Here is a 22146-nt window from a genome sequence, read left to right as displayed (position 1 = left end):
AATTTAGACTTTAATGAATGTGATAAATTATATGGCAACCTTCTTAAATAATTATAAATCTTATCAGATGCTAATTTTAAGTTTCAAGATCCTTTCAGGTGTTGTTTCAAGTTTGTTCAAGTTTGAAAGTTTATTGTTCTAATAGTGTGAAGATCTGATCATGTGTTTGGTTTTGAAATTTTGAAGCAAGATTGATACCAAATACAAGTGTGATAGGATCACATAGAAGCATATAAAGATGGTGCAAAAGTGCAAAATGGAAGTGTAAAAGCATATTTCCGAGTGATGGATGCACAACAAAAAGTTGCAATGGTGTAGTTTCAAGTTGTTAAGGAAAAATTTCAAATTGCCAAGGCACAATTTTAGACTATAAATTCACAGTGGGAATTTTGGAAAGAGTTTATTGTTTTGGAAAAAGGTATAATCCGACAATGACCATGCATGAACAAAAATGATAAAAATATGCCCAATTTTAGATCTATAAAATGTTAAGAATGTTTTTTGTTTGTTCTTTTTTTTTTCAATTTATAAGAGATTTTGAATAAAAATGAAATCACACCAAAGAATTTCAATGCAAGAGACATAGTTTCCATATGGCTCAATTTGGATTCTCACCCTCTTTTTGGTTTCAAGTGAGGAGGATGATCTAAACACTCAAACACACAAGAGACATGGATAAAAAGTTTCAACTACGCTTCATAAGCTTAACTAGGTGTATTCTCAAAATACCACAAGGGTACATTACTTGCAAACAATTGGGAGGAAACGATCTCACTCTCCACCTTCACTTATTTTAGGTATACATTTGCTAAAGGCTGCCCAAATTGATAATATTCCACTTTCAAAAGGTGTGTCTTTCAACCCCCACTCTTTATACTCTATTGGAGCAAATGAGTTGAGGTTTTCCCCTAAAGTGATCACTTCTCTAGGTAGGTTGCCTAAAAAGAAAAGCAAGATCACATATACCTAATTATTAAGTTTGTCGTGAGGACACAAGAGGAGAGCATACATAAGTAGACCTTGGGGATTAAACGATAATGATTTATTTTAAGCCCAATTCCAAATATACATGATTAATTTTAAGCCTAATTTTAATATGAGAAAGAAACACCAAGTGAGATAGTAAAAAACAAACATTGATTCTATGTTGAATAACAAAAAACTATGATCACTTGAAATGTAAAAGAGAGATGGATTTGGAACAAGTGCACTTGAATTTAACACTTACCAATTGTATTTCACAACCCTTGATCCAATCTGAAGAGATCCAATCTTGAATCTCAAGATCTGATACCTACACACACACAGAGAACAAACCAAGAAAACCCTAGAAAGAAGGGGTTAGATGTCACTTAAAAGTACTCAAGTTTAAAATAGATTCCAAATATTGTAGACAAAAAACTAGATTCAAATAAACCCTAGAATTTTTACAGACATTCATGCATAAGCACAACTATAGGATTTAAAAGTGCAAGAGCAAGCTACAAAGACACATGAACATGGTGCAACAATGCAAGATCTGAGTGTAAAGGTGCAATAACAGAGTGCAAAGACACATGATCAGGTTACATATGTACCAGAACAAAGTGCAAGACCTAAGTTTAAAAGTGTAGGGATATAGTGTAATTATGTAGGAAGACAATGCAATTATACAAAAACAAGGTGCAATTACACCAAAATATGGAGTGATTACATATGAATATGGTGCAATTGCATAGTTTCATGGTGTAATAATGTGGTTTTACTTGTAATTGTGTAGTTTCATGGTGCAGTTGTGCATGAATATGGTGCAATTATGCAAGAATATAGTGCAATTGCATAGGAATATGGTGAAATTATGTAGGAAGACAATGCAATTGTGCAAGATCGTGACAAAAGCATAGAATCAACCAATAGGCACCTAGAATCATTGAATGAAGACTCAAGTTGATAAACAAAAGTACAAGATTGGAATAAAAGTGTAGAATTGATGAACAAAAGTGCAAAAATGGAGCAAATGCATAGTAGAAAACTGTAATAGCATTGAAACCAAAAATATTGTGTAGATCTAACTTGTTGATGGAAAATAAAAACCCTCTAAATTTGTAATTGATCTTCTATATATAGGATATGCAAACTCTATTGGGAAAGAAGCAAAAATTGGACCTGCAACTTCAAAAACTACACATTTCTTGCAATTCTTTTGTTAAATTTAAGGATGCAGTGTTAAACACACAAGAGTACTAAGGGGGGGGGGAGGGGGTGAATTAGTACTTAAAAAAATTTCATTAATCTGATAAGAACCACTAAATGTAATTATCTAATTGCAAGAAGAGAGGCATGAACAAACAACCATAACACCAGATTTACGTGGAAAACCCAACAAGGGAAAAAACATTGTGAGAAAGTTGTTTGGGTCTACTAATCAAGTTCAACCTCACAATAATATATAAAAAAGTACAACTTTGTTTTAGGGATACAACCCAAGGAAGCAACAACTCCCTGAATTACAACAAGTTGTTTTAGAGTAACAACTCAAGGAAGAAACAACTCCTGAAATATAATTTTTGGTACAAAAGGAATGATTGATACTGATGGATTCGTTCTATTGCATCATTGCCTGCTTCAAGTTCACTGCCTTTAGCATTCACTCTTTCTCATTGTCAACACACTTTCACACATTTCAACAATCTTGAGCTTCTATACATGTCCCCCACAATCTTCAAAACATCAATTGGTTTGGCTTCATGATAACATGTGGATGAGACACATGATGATTTCATTGATCGGCCATATGATATACCCTCTGCAAGTATTCCAAACATCAATAAGGTCAGCTTCAAAAGATACATGTGGTGCACTACCAGTTAACCACAAAACAAATATGTCAAGAGAGATAACATGTTGTGATTTAAAACAAGATTCAACTGTGCCAAAAAAACAACTCAATGCAATCTTTCAAAGTGGTGGGAACAAAAAGAAACATGGTGTAAAAGCATGAAAAATATGTCCCTCAGCCCATCAACCATTAGTTACACAGGGCGATCAACATTAAGCTACTTACGATATTGAAAACATGGAGAAACAATATTAGTAGATTTTCACAATCCATTAGTATGTCTATGAGCTTTTGGATTTGACTGTGTGAGCTTTTTTGCATCAATGTTTCGGATCACACTCTATGATCCATCATCACGATGAAAGTAGAGAGCACACGGAGAAAAATGATGGATCACATACTGTGATCCGAAATATTGATGCAAAAAAGCTCACACAATCAAATCCAAAAGCTCATAGAAAAACATAGAGAAACTTCATCACTTCGAACATTTAGCACCTATGAGATATGTGGAGAGTCCACATAGATTTATATAGATCAAATACACATCCTTCTACTAGCACAAGTATGCAAACACATGTGCAGGTGAAGACAAAGCATGTTGGTTCAACTGTATCACTTTGGCACTTTGAAAATAAAACTTGCGATAGACCATATCATCTGGAACTTGACTAGAACATACCTTAGACGTCCATGAACATGTCCCCAAAACTACATGACCATGTCGATCAATACGATGGAATGCAGAGCATTCTTGCTTGTCCCCTAAGACCCTAGACCCTTTACTCCCCCTTAGCACAGTCCAGTACACATTCATTTTTAAATTTCTCTACGGAAGCGATTGTGACTTGAAACTTTGGGTAGAACATCTTTTTAGCTCTCCGAATTTGACTTTTGAACCGCAAGGAAATATATAGACCAGATCGTTGTGTCTCTGCCTTAGGATATTTAAATTGTTAATTCCTTAGACAACTCTTCCACAGTTTGCCATTATGTGAGATACATCAAACTAATAGTGGATCGCTACAAATCACTTCAAGCATCTGTACTTACTATTGCATCTGACTGGACATCAAAATTTATTATCTTTGATCTAGAACTCATTAAAAATGAGTTGATACACAATATAGATATGAACTTCAGAAGATAAGGTACAACTGTATGCAATTAATACTTACTCTTTATCTTCCATATCAGTGCAATTTTGAATCCTTTCCTTCCACACCACTGCAAGGTTGAACTGCACTATATGTGAATGTCATATCTGCATTAGTCTTCCCCTTATTCGCGCCATAGCTTATCTACATCACTCTCCCCCTTAGTCCAAACAAGTGTATTTGAATAGATTAATCATGTGTTGATGTCAATGGCAACATACTGTTCTATGTTTGCAACATGTGGGTCTCATCAGGAGTGTCAGAATGCGAAGGAATCAAAATGCGAATCTAAATAAGATGGAAATAATGTAATACAAAATCCAAAACCCACATTCACACTCACTTAATAAAGCCTAAAATCTATGCATAAATTAAATGATAAACAATAATACCATAGCAAAAGACCTTAGATTGCTCCATTGTTTACTTCATAAACTTGAATGCTTGATATAGATTTTCTCTCAAATTTTGTAGCGCAACTTTGATAACATCATGGTAGTATGAAGACTTGATTCTTAAAAATGAATGCTTGATAGTGATAGAGCTAGCTTGATAATGATAAAGATAGATTGCATAGGATACTTGATCATAAGAGTGCTATGCAGGGAAAATGAAAGTGAAGGTCTTATTTATGTCTCACTTAACATTTGATCAACAGTGGAGATTAGTTTGAAAAAGAAAAGGATGAGATAATTTGAGAGAGGGTAAGACCTATAATTAGCACATGGATTGATGAGGTGAAATAATAAAGAGGTTGTAATGCATAGATAAAATAAATAAAACATTTATTTTATATATTTAAGGTGGGAAAATTAAATAAATTATTTGAATTTATTTAATTTTGGAAGAAGTGTTAGCTAATTAGATAATTTTTGAAAATTATTTAATTATAGTGGTCCAAAAGATGAATTAATTAAAAAATAAAATTATTTAATTGATAGAGGAGGAAAAAATGGTGAATTAATTAAATAATTAAAAGTAGAAGAAAAGGATAATGAATTAATTAATAGAGGAAGTGATAGAATTAATATTTGGATAGAAGAATTGGTGAGAAGGTGATGACATGACAAGATGAAAATGCATTAGCCACTTTTTTATGTGTATAAGACTAATTGTAGTATCTTAGGGTTCATTCGACTATTGGTATTACTTTAAAGGTGACAAATGCTTAGGCCTATTCATGGTTTTATAGGTCTTATCAAACTTTCACAATTACCATGTAGGTGATAAATGGTAGGAGCTACCCCATATTGACTTGGACTAACTTTTATAAATGGCATAGTACATAAATGTTAGGATTCATTGATTTACAAGGTTTAGTGGGTTGTGAAAATACAATTAATGACCTTATTTGATGTGTGTTTTTATACTTACACCTCATTTGATGATGATCACAAGTGGTATGAGATGCTTGCCCATCATCACATCTAGGCCAACAAGTCAAAAAAAGGATGAGACCTATGGTGTAGTATTTGAGACATTAATATTCATTTTTTTTGGATGGGATGGAGTTAAAGGGTGAGTTTTAGTGAATTGGGTAATGAGAAAATGTGTGTAATATTCTCACATCTACTTTCTATTACTAGTTGGTCATTATGTATGTGTGAGCCAATCATTGTGTGCTAGTGTAAAAATGATCTTACATATTATACATTGTTATACTTATGTTCTTGTCACTAATGACAACAAGTAATGTGGGATGCTTGTTTGTCATTGCATAAGTGGCAATGGGCTGGAGGTGATCCCACAATAATGAGTCCCAAACTTGGGACATCACATTTTTTAACTCGAATGGAGGTAAAAAGTTAAAAACACCTTTATTCAAAGGTATGTCATATACTATATAATTTGTTTGAAGGTTGAAAACCTTCAAATGAAGGTAATTTCTATAAATGGAAAAAATGAATCTTCATTCAAATGTCCCTTTTTATTGCTTTTATGAAAACTGCCATAAAAGGAATAAAAAGGGACCTTCATTTGAAGGTCTTTTTTTTTCCATTTTTCAAAATTGCCTTTGTTTGAAGGCTTTTTATTTTTATTTTTTAGTGGGCATAACATACCTTTGAATAGAGGTCCTTGAATATGAAGGTGCCCTTGCTCAAAGGTCCTTCAAATGAAGGTTCTTGACTAGCCACTTTCACTCTCTACCTCAACATTTCCTCAAAAAAATTAGTTTCAAACCTTAGGTTGGACCTCCAAATCGAATAAACTTAGCAAGATAATGTGTAGAATTGTAGCCTCAAAATGAGCTTCCCAACAAGTATAATATTTAATGTTTTGATTTTATATATAGGTTTTTCACCTAACATCAAGTTCTCTAATCTATGCATTTAGAAAAATAGTAAATTTGTACTTTTTTTTTGCTTGAAAAATATCTATGCATGAGGTATTGATGTCATTGTGTCAACAAAAAAAATGAATTTCAATACAAACAAAACAAGTTATGTGTTTCAACATACACCTATATCTAAATTATAATTATTTTGACTTCAAAATTTAATTAAAAAATATGTAACAAAAAACTATGAAACAAAATGCAAGCACTAGATATTGGTGTTATAAATCTAGATTTTAAAATATAAAATTTTATCCATTGTATAAAAAAAGTTATGCATTATGACAAAAATGTCATTTTTAAACAATGTTTACTATAAAAAACAACAAGTTATTAAAAGCTACATAAAAAAGTTCATAATTTAGTTCCACACACATAGACAAAATCCCACAAATCACTAGTATCATTATTTTCAAATTCTTATAGATTTAGTTGCTATAGGTGTCACAAAGTAAAGATTTAGTTAAAGAAATTGATTTCAATGTCCTACTTTGACCAAAAGGTGGGACTCATTATGTGGGATTACCCTTGGACAAAATGCCAAGACCCATGGTATAGTATGAGATGCATTGACATTCCTTTTTTGGATGGAATGTACTTACAAACATATGTGATTGTGAATCAATATAGGGAAAATATGCTTATAGTAAGGTTCTAACTACTTCCTCTTTTCTAGTTGGTCACCATATGTACTTGTGAGGTTGTTATGCTTTTTTATTAAAGTAAAACAATTTTTGAAGGGACTCAAATCATTTACAACAAAATGCTGCCTAAAAGATAAGCAAAGCCAACCGACAACCAACCATCAACGAACCAACACAAAACAAGACAAAAAAAAAGAAACAATACAAATTGTTGTAACTCCTTAATAGTCTTAACCACTTCAATGTCCTATTGCATAAGGGGATCATGCAAGTTGACCACCTTTTGACTCTCTTTTTTTTATCTTCCAAGGGTTTCCTGGAATGGCTACAAGTGTGAGTACTCGATTCCTGCTTCATTGAAGAAGAACTTTGTTTACCTTTAACCACATTATGTATATATAGTAAGTGCTTGAGTTGCTCCAACTGTGTATATGTGATGGAAATGTATTTGATATCATTCTATTTTGATTGGATTGCATTAAAAGCATGAGCTCAACATATAGTAGTGGTTTAAAAGTGAGACTAGAGATCTCATATAAGTGGAGATGATGAGTTTCTCTATTATTAGAGTATGAACTATGAAGATTTTAATTCCTAGAAGGGATATGTAGGTATGAACATTACAAATGAACCCTCAAGACTTAGGTTAGGATTTAGGGATAACCTTGCATTTGGAGCTTACCACATTCTAATGTGCATATTATGAGTTGGAGCTTCTAGTTCAATTGAAAAATGTTTGATCAATCAAGTTAGTACTTTTCGAACAAAAATCATTAGTAATAAAATGAAGCTTATTACACTAGATAATATGACAATAGTATTTTATCATCAAATTTCATGACAATCTTTATGTAAATTTTATAACCAATCAAATTTATATAAAAAATCATAAACAAAAATATATATGAAATATTTTACAATTATTCCAAATCAATTTAAATTAAATTTGTCTAAAAATTATAGATAAATAAAAATAATTTAAGAATTATATATTTTGAAATAATTCTAAAAAGAATTATAATTTCATAAAAATCTAATATATATATATATATATATATATATATATAAAATTTAGAGGTGATTCATGTAATGCAACTACTAAAATACTTGCTTGGTAAAATTGCCACCTAGATTCAAATTCCTATTGAACAACTATACTCACAAACGTTATGCTTTATTTATTAATAAATATTATTTTTATATAAAAATTTATTAAATTTTTAGTAATTAAAACCTCTAAATAACCATATTTAGCTTAGCTTTAATATGAAACTTCATGGACATGAAAATTATATATAGATTTTAAAGGGGCTTTGAGGAAAGAGTCTTGAGAAAGCACCCTCCAACTAGAGAGAGGGAAATTGATTATGTGAAGTAATATTAATCTTACAAGTAAACGATGTAATAAAAATTAATACAAAAATTAATAAAATCCATGATAAGTACACTTAACGACCATGACAAGATTGGTCATCAATGGAAGACTAAGCAATATTTAACTTTACGTTTTTCTCATCTTGATTAGACTTTATATTTATAGCCTCATATCATTTTCTTTAAAGAAATTATTGGGAAACGCACGAACCATTAATTTATAGCATCAATCAATGATTGTGTTATGTAATCTTATTTCATGTGTAATTTTTTAATGATTAAATTTAAAAAGTGAAAAAATGAATTTCAATATTAATTTTTTAAAATTTAATTATTAAATTTTTTATTAATATTTTAGATCATATTAATTGATGTAATAATATATATTTGATTTAAAGAGTATGTAAAATTAGTATGTTTATTTTAATAAAAATTTATGTAAAATTTTATAGATTCTTTTAAAAGTTTATTTTTAATTAGATTTGTGATTAAAACAATACTATGTACTTATCACTTTTTATCGCAATTTTCTTATTTGATTTCATGGTATTCTCACTCCTACCTACATACAAACCAATCTTTTTATTAATGATGAGCACTATCATTACCCCAATCTTTTTATTAAGGATAAGCACCCACATTACCCCTAGCCAACCCTTTTATTAATGATGAGCATCATTGCCCCAATCTTTTTATTAAGGATGAGCACCAACATTACCTCTAGCCAACCCACATTTGATTTCATGCTATTCTCACTTCTACATGCATACAAACCAATATTTTTATTAATGATGAGCACTGTCATTACCCCCATCTTTTTATTAAGAATGAGCACCAACATTACCCCTAGCCAACCCACATCCACCCCTCTAGTTTTTTAGAAATCACGTAGCCATGAAGAGACTAAACTTCATGACCTCTTGCTTTAGTCAATCGAGCCTAATTTCGACCTCTTGCTTGTAAGAGGATGCTTTAGCCCCTCGCCCCAACATCTAATCTTATTAAAAATAAACAAAAATCCAAATAATCTTTAGTTTTGAATTCAAAATCTTAAACTTGTTTAAACTATTCACATGATTGTTAAGAATATTAATGTTAATTTTTGAAATATTAAATAAATTAAAAAATCATTAATATTATTAAGATAAAAAAAAACATAGATTTTGAGATTTGTTATCAATTAGGAGGACAATTTTTACTAAACATTACAAGCTAAAATAGGGGAGCAAGATAATTTAAATTAAATTTTTATTTTTCAATTGAAAAATATACACTATTAATAATGGTAATAATATATAGAAATTGAGACAATCAATTTATACTTAATTTTTCTTTCTATTATGTTAAATTTAATATCAAAAATTAGAAATTAAAGTAAAAAAAATTATGTATCATCATTTATATAAAATTGTTACTTTCCGCCGAACATTCTAAATGCACATTTAATTGTTTTATTAATTAATTGAAATTGAAAATATTTAATCATATTTGTTAATTTATATAAAATTGTTAAGTCTACCTAACATCTTAACTGTATTCTTTAATTGATTGAAATTCAAAATATTTAATCATATTTATTTTTTATATTTTTAGATAAAGAACAACTTCACTTGTTCAAATCCGCGAGCACAATGATCCAGGAAGGCACAAGGGCTTGCGAGCACAATGATCCAACAGGGATTTGAACCTTGGTGGCTGCTTCACCAACGAAATGTTTAATCATATTTATTTATATTTATTAATTAAATAAAATTGAAAATTTTAATAAGTTAATAAATACAGTCAAATTTGAGAATACTGGAAGTACAAGTTGCCGATCAAAGATTTGTTATCTTCAACTGAAATTTGTTTAGGACGGAAAAATAATAAAACTTTCCACAAACTGCCAGATCACGATTTGACCATGTACTGAGAATTTAATCATCACACTTGCGGACAGCTGTGTTCCCAGCAGGTACTGACTGATATAGAGAATAAAAACTCTACTTAAAATCTAATTTTATTAAAATGGAGCTACAATCTGAAATTTCTGAAATATTAGGTATAAACTCAGAACTGAAACTCAATATTCAATAACCAGATAGTTTCTATATGCTGTAGGCTTTAAAATATAAACATGATGCCATGAAATTAAAATCAAGAAAATCACATAAACTTAAAGAGATAACAGATAAAATATAGTATACAACAGAAGGGAACCACTATTGGGAGAGTGTAAATTCCATCTTCAGGTTAAATTTGAGAAATTTTAGAAATATTATTTGTTTAAGACTTAGAGAGATAGCAGCAATACAAAGAAGAAATACATTTTAATTGAACTATTTTTAAGATAATCACATTATGTAGATTCAAAGAAACAAGAAACTCTTCTGATTATATATAATATAAGTGAAAACTGCTATCCAGTCCTTAGGATGCACCAATGTATAAATTATGACGTATAAGAATAACTTATACATTGATGTATTCTAGAGGCTGGTCATCAAACTGCGACTTATTGACACCAAACTATTGAACTTGAGCTCCTCTGAAACTTGTACTGTAACAAACTTCCAGCACTGAGCCAACACTGCCAGCTCTCAAGACTCTTCTGAGATTCCTACAAACTTCAGAACTTAAACTAACACTGCCAGCTCTCTGAGCCCTCTGAGACTCCTGCTCTAACAAACTTTCAAAACTGAAACTAAAACTGCTAGTTCTCTTTCTCCTCTGAGACACCTACTCTAACAAACTTCATAACTGAAACTAACACTGACAGCTTCCTCTGAGACTTCTGCTCTAGCAAACTTTCAAAACTGAAACTAATACGGTCAACTCTCTAAAAGACTACCAGCAACATTCTTATTCATTTGTTCATTAATTCTATTAATCCCAAAAGTTTTAAACTTGCCAAAACAGAGTGTCAGGCTTGTTTACAATGTTCAGCTGAAGTCTATTTCAAACATTTTCCAAATCTATCTGTTTGCCTCTTGCTTAATTTCTATAGACCCACAAAATGACTTTTGTCTATGCAGCATACAAGATGCACCTTCCACTGTAATAAAAAATGGGTTTGTATGGACTTATACAGCTGGTTACTATGTACCCACAAGATAGGCACACTTAAAAATAATTGTAAGAGATCCCACTAACTCAAGTGCCTAATATAAAAATTTATTAACAGTTACAAGAAGATTGATGATAACCCACAAGATGGAGACACTTAGAAAATATTGTAAGAGATCCCACAGACTCAAGGGCCCAATATTAAATTTTGTTAACAGTTACAAAGAAGATTGATAACACACAGCATGCTCTTTAGCACATTATGGTGGTCTATAACTCAGCAGACGTAAGCAAGATTGTGGCTTAACAAATATAAGCTACATTCCAACTAAAACCCAAGTGTAGAAATCTTTATAATGTAGTCCAAGCTAATTAGTTGCAATTCCATTTTAGAAAGCCCATAACCTCACCCAATTAATAGAATGGGAAAAAATAAGCAAACACTTCAAAATTGCAATTTGCAAGAACGCCATTGAATTGGTATAATTTATGAGCTATAAATGCTCTTTATTTGGTTCTTAAAAGCATACAATCAGCATGCCACTGTAGAATGTGTATTTTATACAAATCAACATATATGCACACATACAAAGCAATACAAGAATCAGATCTGACCTCAGATCAGCACACCAAACACTAGCAAGCAGTTTTCTTATAAACCACAAGGCCTGTCCCTGAAATATAAAAAGCAATCCTCTACACATCTATCAAAAGTTGAACAATTTGAGACGTGAAATATACTCAAGAATACTGCTTAATGATGATAACTTAATATTCTACATGTCTAAACATATGTGAACAGGGTGATTCACATCAACTAGACTGAAAACTTGCTAGGCACTGAAGCAGAGCAAGAACTTCTTTGGCAAATGGCCTTCTGCACGATACTTGGCTCCCATCTCCTCTGCCTTGAGGAACTCCTCTCCACGTTTAGCCTCCACCATTGCCTTCTTCTCTTCTGCCTTCCTGTGGATGGTAGCGATTTCATTTTTCATTTTCTCAATATAATCTGCTTTCTTCTTCTCCAACTTCTCCTGCAAATGTGTAGACTCTCTTAGATACAATCAAGTTAAAAGAAAACCTTACTTGATTGCTTTTATTGCCAACAACAAAAATGCCAAACTGGTGTTCAGCTCACTAGCTGAAGTTTCAGTTCTAAATAAAAAAAAGGAGAAAGAGTTTGCTTCAAGCATGAATGTCCTAAAGATTGGATGCCATTAACAAACACTCCACTGAGAATTCTTTTACAAACTTAACGACTAGTCAAGAAGAGTTGTAATTTAGTATATTAAAGAGCTCGCTTGATTGACATTGCTATACATTCTATTGGCTAGTCATGTTAATATCAAATTCTATCCATCGAGTATGGAGAAGAGGAAAATATTTTACCTCTGCTTTTCTCAGCTTTGTTTCAGTTGAAGACTTCTTTGTGTTTTCCCATGCAATAATATTTGTCAATGCTTTGTGGTACCTAAACCAATGATATCACAATTGTAATCAGGATTCAAGCAATTTGTTTAATTCTGCTGCATTTCTTCAGAACCCCTTATTAAAATAAGGTGGGTGCTATTCTCTCACAAATCTGGTCATGAGAGTAGCCCTAAAAAGGGCAACATGGCCCCCGGGGTGTAATATAGTTAATAACTTACTTGTTATCAGCTTTTGCTACTTCATTCTCTTCCCATGCTTTGACAAGAGCTGCTCTCTTCTCTTCATTCACCTTTGCTAAAACAGCATCTACAGATACAACAGCAACCAAAAAAGAAAAAGAAACTACATTACATTCTGCAATGTGCACTGCAAATACTAGTGGCCACAACTTTCAAGTTGCCCATCATTTCATTTTCCAAATCACTTAAAAAAGCTTTTTGTATTCATATGAGAACGCCTGTGACAGATGTGAATGAAGTTAAAAGATATTAAACAACACACACCTCTGTTTATAGATCCTGATTTCTCAGGGGCAGGCTCAACAACTGCTTCCTTCTTCTCTTCTGCCAAACGCTTCTCTTCTGCCAAAAGAAGTTAGTAAGTGCCAATCAGAAAAACAGGCCCTTTAACCTGCTAGTGTTGTTTATTCACTATTTGCAAAACCTACTAAATGCAAAAATTAAGTATACTGTTTTGTTTAGGATTCAAGGAAAAACTTTAACCTTTCTTATCCCACCACGAACTAACTAATTATTCAAGTAGGTGTTGTCCAAGATAAAGATCTGCCCCTATATCCAGTGGGAAGCATGTGCTAAAACTATTTCCTGAATCCATTTAAGTAGAGAAACTATATACCTACATACAATAATAAACCCTTAAAAACAAATATACACTCTATCCAGACATGGGTAACAAGGGCTTCAAGGCCCTGAGGATCTTGAGTTAATACTCTTAGAAAAAGAACCTAAACGGGCGAATGAGGAAATGTATTCACAAGGATTTTCTTAGAAGACAAACACCTTAAGGTAACTCTGACTAGACAGCAACAAATTTAAAATTGTCAATCCTTTCTTCTTATGAACATGAGATTTTCACAGTCCGCGAGTTTGTGTGAGAAAAGATTCTGGAAAAAAATCATGATCCAGAACATTTGCAAGTTAAACATACAGAGTTTTTTCCAAAAGTTTTTCACTCAATCCCTTGTTCTGTTATATCATCCTAGTTTATACATAGAAAAACGCAGGGACTAGTTTCTGCTAACCTTCAATAACCACCAAAGCCTTAGAGTCATCGGCAACGGTATGATCTTCCCTAGAAGGCGCTGCAGGCGGATCTGATGCAACCTTTTCCTCTGGAACATCCTTATTAAGAACAGGAGCTGCAATAGGCTCTGCTGGGGCTTGCTCTTCACCCATTTCTAATTTTTCTCCCCGAGATAGCTTACGGGTTCTTCAATAGCAGAACTATAAAACAAACAAAACCCCATCAAGCCATAGAAAACAAAGACTAAAGTAAAGCATAAAATCAGATTACTAAGGAGATATATGTGTGAAGGTGTGTGTAGATGGTTTGATTTGGACATACGAGGCTGAGAGCTCAAGTGCTAATTCACTTTTCATTAGCAACCCGAGTTCAAAACTTGGCTGCAGAAAAATCTCCAACAGGAGTACGGTGAAAAGGCTAATCAGTAAGAATCATCACACCTAATTGCACAGAGAATCATCCAAACCCTGAGCGTGGTAAAAATCCAATAATCTCACCTATAAACACCCTGCAAGAGAAAAATGACTACTTGGAAAGACGATGTGTATGAAACTTGGGCATTTGCATGTGTTGGTGACAGTAACTATGCGATAGAGTTACCAACGACAGATTCTCCTAGCTTATATATCCTTATTTAGCCCTCCAGTCTTCTCTGCAACTGGCTATACAAGGATGCAAATCTATTCGGCATGCTAGAATAGAAAAAGTTTAGAAAGTGAATTTTGTGCTTTTGCTCATGATTAATCTCCTAGAACATGCTATAGGCGTATTGGAATAAATCTCAAATAGTATAACTTGTTCGATACCATTACAGGGCATAAATCTTAACATAAAAACCATTCACCCAACATAGTTTAGGACACAACATGCTTTCAATTTGTACTCCCAACCATCATGTCATGACAGTGTGTTGTTCCTCACCATAACTAGTAATCATTTTAACAAAACAGCAAGTAGTTACTACTCCAAAAGGGTCATGGAATTCCCTTCAATCTGACTGACACCATAATCAAAACCCAAAAGCTAACACAAATGGGTACATGCCTGACAAATACCCCCAATAATCCACACAAATGATGTGTGCCTACCAAATTCTAGATACAGCTTTTGGCAGGTTACTGACCTGAAAACAGATAACCCAACCAGATTTGATTGATTGGGTAGTTTCAATTTTTCTTTACCAAAATCTCCAACTGGGTATCTTGCAGTCCCGGAACTGACTTCTCAACACTTGGCTATGTGTAACTTATAGCAATCGAGTGCATGTAAGGTGTCATGAAATGTCAGCAGCAAGAAAGAACAATGAGATTAGGTTGGCCAGGTCAAAATCCAACAATGTTTGGTTATACTGAAGGAATTGTAACCCTTATGTTGGGATATCATTGATATTATGTAGTAGTTATTGGAAATGACAGTGGAAAATCAGGCTGTGACAGACTGGCTGACCCCATCTCTCTTGAAGACAGACTGTTTTCATTGCTAAGCCAACAAGGAATCTCTTAACATACATTGCAAAGCAAACAAAGTGGGCCTAGAAGTAAATATCGTGCAAATCTCCCGTGAAAGGCAGGACACCTCATCGAGAAAAAAACTATAAAAACGGCAACATTTCTTTCTGCAAAACTAACTCTATGAATCGGTCACATCACCATGAAAGGGTTTGGGGTTTTTCTCATTTAATAAATTAATTATAAAAATGTAGCTGAGAATTAAAATGAACCAGCTCCTCTAACATAATTATAAAGATTAAATTATGGAATTAAAATAAATTATTTTTCAAAATGGAAGTTTCTGATTTATGGTTTTAGATTTTCAGTTAGCATCAAAGAATAACACTGAAAATTTTCTTACCAGCTTCTGAACTTTTATATTTCTATATCAGATTGCATGTTTTTTTTGGTTTTTTTTAAATTATAATATTATTAAATTATAATTTCTTCATTTTAGAATCTATATTTTCTCCACAGACGCTTAGTCATTTAAGCAATCCCATGATAGCACGTCTGAGTTACAACTCATATTGCATTTTTTTGTATTTCTTAGTAAATACTTTTAGGTCATTCATTACGTGTGATGATTTAATATTAAGGACTAGGAAAATTTCTTCATTAGAATTTAATTCTTCTATAAATGTAAAAGCAAATACACTCACATATGATTAGTGTTTGTGTTTGGTGTGACACTCTCAAGCAGGTGTGAAATTTGACGGTCACCCCTTTTTATGACGGTTTGGTCATTTCAATACCTTTCATTTGATGTTTTAAGAAAAATATTTGCTTATATAGAATTTGTTTCATAGTATTAGAAATAGAAAATCACCATTTCTTCAATAATTACTCATTCTTTTTCTATTTGAAGCCATAAATATGGGGTCCTAAATATGAAGTGAGAATAGATGTAGATAATAAAAAGATAACAAAAATTATAAATTAAGAAAATTAATTTGAAAGCATCAAACTAAAATCAAATTATTATCATTTTAACTTACAAAATTCATTGCAAACTTCAATATGTCTTAAATATGACTAATGTTGCTTCGCCTTCAATGCAATCTATAGAGCATACTACTAATAAAAAGATGAATAATATATTTGAGAGAATGTAATTTTTTGATTGATTTATGGATCTTGAAATGGTGAAGAAAATAGTATATTATAGACTTAGGAGATGAGGATAAGAATGACAACCTTAGTTAATTGAAGAATAATAGGTGTAAATCATTGAAATTAGAATTTTTCTTTTTGAATCTATAGAGATAATAATGATGAATTACTCGTTTAATTGATGGATAATTGTGCAAAAAAGTTTCTAATTTGAAGAATAGTTAATTTAGGAAGAAAGAATGTGTTTCTAAAATGAAGAAGAGTTAATTTAGGAAGAAAGAACATGTTTCTAAAATGAAGACTAGAAATCATGAATAGATAATTAGCTCACATTTAATTAAATAGTATTTAGTAAATATTATTTAATTAAATAGATTAAGTGGGTTAATAATTAAAAAATAAAAAATAATTTGAAAATGGGACAATTAATTCACATTTAATTAAATAATGAGATATTATTTAATTAAATAGATTAAGTGGGTTAATAAATTATAACTGAAATAAGATAATAATTAAAGGGAGTAACTTTAGTGTCTACGAGTAGTTTTAGATGTAATGTCCTTACCATTGACTCTACAATTTGGTAATTTGAGGTTAACTAGGACCTTTGTGATGCTTCATACTCAATCTCACATTCAAGATCCATCTAGTTAACAAATCATTGGACACTTTGATAATATGGAAGATATTACCAAAATGATTTGAACTAGGTAAAGAAGTTTCTTCTTTCCCCTAGTATAAGAGGAAGTTGAGTGTGGAATAATGCTTCCAACACTAATCAAATAAGAGAGTGAATGTAAAAAATTCTTAAAAACCCTTAAACAATCACAAATTAGGTGCACATATAAATTTTAGATTTAAACAAATAAAACCATAACACCAAATTTATATGGAAAAAACCTTTAAAGAAAAACCTACACTCCAAAATAGAAAGCTCAATCGTGCTACAATAACAAAGGGTTACAATACAATGTATAGAGCCAATGCTCTATAGGAGTAGTTACAACAACAAAGAATTCTAAAGCAATTCTGATAGTGCAACGATGTCTCAAAAAAAATCAACGTATCTCATAAAATACACTAAGGCACCAACATATTTATAGTGCTAAACATAAGGAGGTAGGTGCCCATGGTTTCCAAAACCAACTCTCATACCTAAGAGGTAAATGGTGTCAAAAATAAATAAAATGCCATTTCCATGACACCTTGCACATAGCAACTTCCAAAGTACTAACACCTATCTCATCTTGAATAGTCATCTTGCCTGATGAAATGCATGTTCAACATAGAAATTGTCATAACAAGAATAGGTGCTTTCCTTACCTTACACCACTTGTCAAAAGTGAACTCCACCATAAATGTCAATTATCAAACATTAAGTCTCCATAAATCTTCCACTAAACTAGTAGTTGTTATAGTCATAACACGGGGGCTTCACTTAGTGAACCTAGGTTATAACTGGTGCATTTATGGCATACTAAAGAATCCCCCTATTTTCAAAAAATATTGCCCTAAACTCCTTTTTTGTCACCCCCTCCCAATACACAACCCCCTTATTTTCACCAAATATTGTATTTTTTTATAGCTAGAATTAAAAAACCCCTCTATTTTCGTCGATAGGCAATATATTGCACCCTCATTTTTGGGATATTAAACCCCCCAATATGAATTCATGTGATATAATATTGCCTAGCCAGTGAAGCCCATGTGAGTCATAATGGGAAACCATCATAGTCCCTATTAATAAGTTCTAATTCCAATAGTTAGAATGAACCTGAGGAAAACTGAGGAGCGGGGGGGTGTGAATCAGTTTTCCACAAGTTAAACAATTATTGCAAATTATAAGCCTTCTACCAGAGCACAATGAAAACAACATAGTGAAAGATAAAGCATAAAAGTACAGAACACACAACACCAATATTTTTTACGTGGAAAACCCGATTAAGGGAAAAACCATGGTGGGAAACCCTACCCACAGTTAGGTAATACTTCTACAACAATATGTGAAATATTACAATGGGGATTGCACTTGCAATCAAGCCAACCGCTTAGAGAGCACTGATCAACACAAAAGGGAAGTCTCATTGACTTACATAAACATCACACTACAATCTGGAGGAAATGAATTGTGAAAATAGCATCTCCTAATGCTTGATTATAGTTCCGGTTAAGCACAAATGTCTGCCCTGCAACACCAAGCTTTCCTCAAACCTTCATTGAATGATATAACCTTGTTCGCACAAAAACCACTCTCTGATAATGCACATAACCATACCATACAAATTACATGAATATATCACCTATAAATATAGATCGTCAACCTTGATAAGCAAGGTCGGCTAAACCACATGATACCACCAGACCAATATTATGATTTACATTACATAGCATGGACCTAATTCAAATTCCCAAACAATTATATCCACCAGAAATTGCGCCAAGGCTAAACGCAACATGTAACTCCAACTGGTAGAAACCCTCAGTGTCAATAACACAAAATAACCAACCGAGCCCAAATAGGATCACCAAATCAGCATTCTAGCCAATGTGAAGCCACCAAACAATTAGGGCATGATCAAGAACACCTTCAACATGTTAGGAACCATTTCTAGAAGCCGGATCAAAACCACTTAACCATTTCATCAAATATCACCAACCAGTACTGTCAACCGAGACCAAGAATATCAACTGATAAAACAAAACATAAACGATAGCTTCCAGAGCACCAAGTCATGAACCAACTAAATATGACAAGCATATAATCATCCTGAATAACCATCCAAAACCGAATCCAACAATTTGATCATACCAGATCAGAATCTCTAATAAACCTCAGCCAAAACCAAGTCCAACCAGAACAGGTCCAACCAGAGCACAGTGTTGACATCAATGACAACACATAATCAATTCCTACATAATGCCAACAATCTCCCCCTTTGGCATTGATGGCAACACTGAATGTGAAAAACATCCAAGTGCCAAGGAATGCCAACGATCTCCCCAACAATATCCAAAACTGATCTGAAATAAATCTCCAAAACTAGAATATGGTTAACTATTTTTCACATGAACACCTCTCCCCCTTTGACATCAATGGCAACTAACTACTGCCCCTGAGCATCAACACCATCCCATCAACTTGAATTAGAAGATATTTCTAATAAGCTCATCAGATTAATGCATCCCTGCATCTCTAAGTCTCTTTCAGAGGGGTGGTGACCCCAAATTGATATCAGAGATATTCAAAAGTGTCTTTAGGCAATAGTTTAATTAGAATATCTGTAATATGTTCCTTAGTGGGTACATAAACCAATCTGACTTCCTTTGCTTCAACCTTTTCCTTCAAGAAATTATACCTTATAGATATGTGTTTTGATTTGGAATGAAATGTCAGATTCTTTGACATATCAATAGTAGCTATATTATCATGGTGAATAACAATAGGCCCATCATAACTTACCCTTATATCCTTCAACATTTGCTTCATCCATAGAATTTAAGTGCAATTAGTTGCAGCAGCTAAATATTTAGCTTCAGTAGTAGATAATGAAGTGCATGATTGTTTCTTGCTAAGCCATGAGACCAATTTCTTCCCAAGAAAGAATGCACTGATAGTTCTAATACTTAATGTAAGTATAGATCCAATAGCCGACAAGATGAGAGGGAGGGGGGGGTGAATCATACAAACTTAATCTTCCATAAAAATATCAGATTCAACCTCGGTAACATATACTTCAGTAATATAACCAAAATTGCTAAACATGCAAATTCAAAAGCATATAAACATCATAAACCTCATAACACCATATTTAACGTGGAAACTCAAATGGGGAAAAACCACTGGACCCACGAAGAAATATACTCTTCTAGAGTATGCTCGGTTAAAAGCAAATCCTGTTAAAGATTACAAAACACATTGCTAGATGTGACCCGGTTAAGGGATTTCCCTCAGATCTGTTAGGATCTTCACTTTGTTAGAAGTGACCTTATCAAAGGATTTCAAACACTCAAATTAGAATTTCACCTTGATAGAGGATTTACAATAAGATTGTTAAGTCCACTCGGTTAAGAGATTTTCTGTTACTTCACAAAATAACAGTAATAAAAATCTATCTGCAACTTCATGTCTAAAATGCTAAAGCAGATTCTTATTTTCTCAATACAATCTATTCATAGGTCTTATCTTGTCCTTCTACTGGGCTCTATACTCTGTTTCTCAAACAGGACTTCAAGCTTCTGTGCTCGGTAATCACTATGTAGCAACCCTGTACTTACATTTGCCCGCATGCCTTGTTTATCAATAGTTCCCTATTTATAAAAAATTAGCTAACCGCTTAATCTCCTTGATCACATTTCCCATGATCAATCATAGCCATCAGATCTTCAAACTTTGACCAGGTTCAATGTATCCTTTGATCTGAAAACGTTTTACCCCGCCTAGGAACTTGCATACATTTCTTGGAACTTGTGCTAGGGTATTGCAGTTCAATCTGTGTTGTAGATCTTCATGTCGATTTTCCTTTGCCATAGATTCATTAACAAACTTCATGCACGACATACCAATCATTTAATCAGTTCCATCTCATCAGCTTCCTTCATTAAATAAAGCATGTAACCATTTAATGTATTCTATTACAGCTCGGTTACAACTCGGTAACAACTCGGTAAATACTAAACTTCACTCGATAGACATTCTGCCTTCATTAACCGACAGCGATAACCTTAGGGTTTACCAACTAGGTTCATTTCTCAGTAACATAGTATAGTATTAACCTTACAATTTACAACATATGTATGATGTTAAAACAATCTAAACATTATGATCTCATCATTGTCTGACTCGGTAGTAGTTACCCATTGAATACCTTATTCATCCCCTTATTCATCATATTCTTTCTGTGTCTTTTACCAACATCTTTATACTCTTTAAATCATACTTCTCAAGATATGGCAACATCATACTGAATTAGAAAATCAATTTCTTGACATCAATGACAAAATAATAATATCAAGACAGTAAACATCCTTAATCAGTTATATCCATAATCATCAACAACCTTCTCAATATCCTTATTGAAATGCCAATAGTCTCCCATTATCTTTTATAATGCCAAATGCCAACAATCTCCCCCTTTGGCATTGATGGCAAAACCAATTGATTTGACCTTAAAAAGATTCGGATTGTTGTGATTCTGAAATGTTGAAATGCTCTCTCGCTGTCAACAGACTTCTCCTATATTCTTCAATCTTCTCCCTCCTTTTTTTAATCAACAGTTTCGGGCTTTTCAATTAGTCTTATCCCCCTTTGACAACAATGCCAAAAAGTAAAGAACTTAAACATGATTTCTTCCGCTAAGAAGTGAATTCCTTGCTGATATATATCTACTCAGTCTCGGTCAGAGTATTTTGTCTTCAATTCCTGTTCCCTGTTATTGTTTCCTGTACACCTTTATAAAACATCCTAAAGTGTGTAAAT

General features: G+C 32.6%; 1 protein-coding gene across 6 annotated transcripts; it reads right to left on the bottom strand.

The window, feature by feature from the left end:
* Positions 1–11850: 11850 nt before the first annotated feature.
* On the bottom strand, positions 11851–15714 carry LOC131061437 (remorin). 6 transcript variants are annotated; one of them, XM_057995132.2, is made up of 7 exons: positions 14565–15714; positions 14389–14447; positions 14066–14267; positions 13308–13385; positions 13023–13110; positions 12763–12844; positions 11851–12407 (listed from the first exon to the last, which is right to left on the bottom strand). In XM_057995132.2, the coding sequence occupies exons 3-7, from the start codon at positions 14217–14219 to the stop codon at positions 12207–12209; spliced, it is 603 nt and encodes a 200-aa protein (XP_057851115.1). In that variant the 5' UTR covers positions 14220–14267; positions 14389–14447; positions 14565–15714; the 3' UTR covers positions 11851–12206. The 6 variants fall into 6 exon arrangements, with proteins under 6 accessions (XP_057851115.1, XP_057851110.1, XP_057851111.1 ...); XM_057995127.2 differs by lacking the exon at positions 14389–14447 and having other exon boundaries at positions 15191–15714; XM_057995128.2 differs by having other exon boundaries at positions 14389–15165.
* Between the last annotated feature and the right edge of the window lie 6432 nt (positions 15715–22146).

Source organism: Cryptomeria japonica, chromosome 8 (assembly GCF_030272615.1).
Source record: "Cryptomeria japonica chromosome 8, Sugi_1.0, whole genome shotgun sequence".
NCBI classification, from domain to species: Eukaryota; Viridiplantae; Streptophyta; class Pinopsida; order Cupressales; family Cupressaceae; genus Cryptomeria; species Cryptomeria japonica.
The sequence above is the reverse complement of the archived record's forward strand: the minus strand, read 5'-3'. Positions and strand labels throughout refer to the sequence as shown.

Coding starts and splice junctions, on each gene's coding strand:
- LOC131061437 (XM_057995132.2), bottom strand. CDS start 14,219: ATGGGTGAAGAGCAAGCCCCAGCAGAGCCTATTGCAGCTCCTGTTCTT. Junction 13,386..14,065: donor GGCTTTGGTGGTTATTGAAG/GTTAGCAGAAAC, acceptor TTCTTTTGGCAG/AAGAGAAGCGTTTGGCAGAA. Junction 12,845..13,022: donor GTAGCAAAAGCTGATAACAA/GTAAGTTATTAA, acceptor TCATTGGTTTAG/GTACCACAAAGCATTGACAA.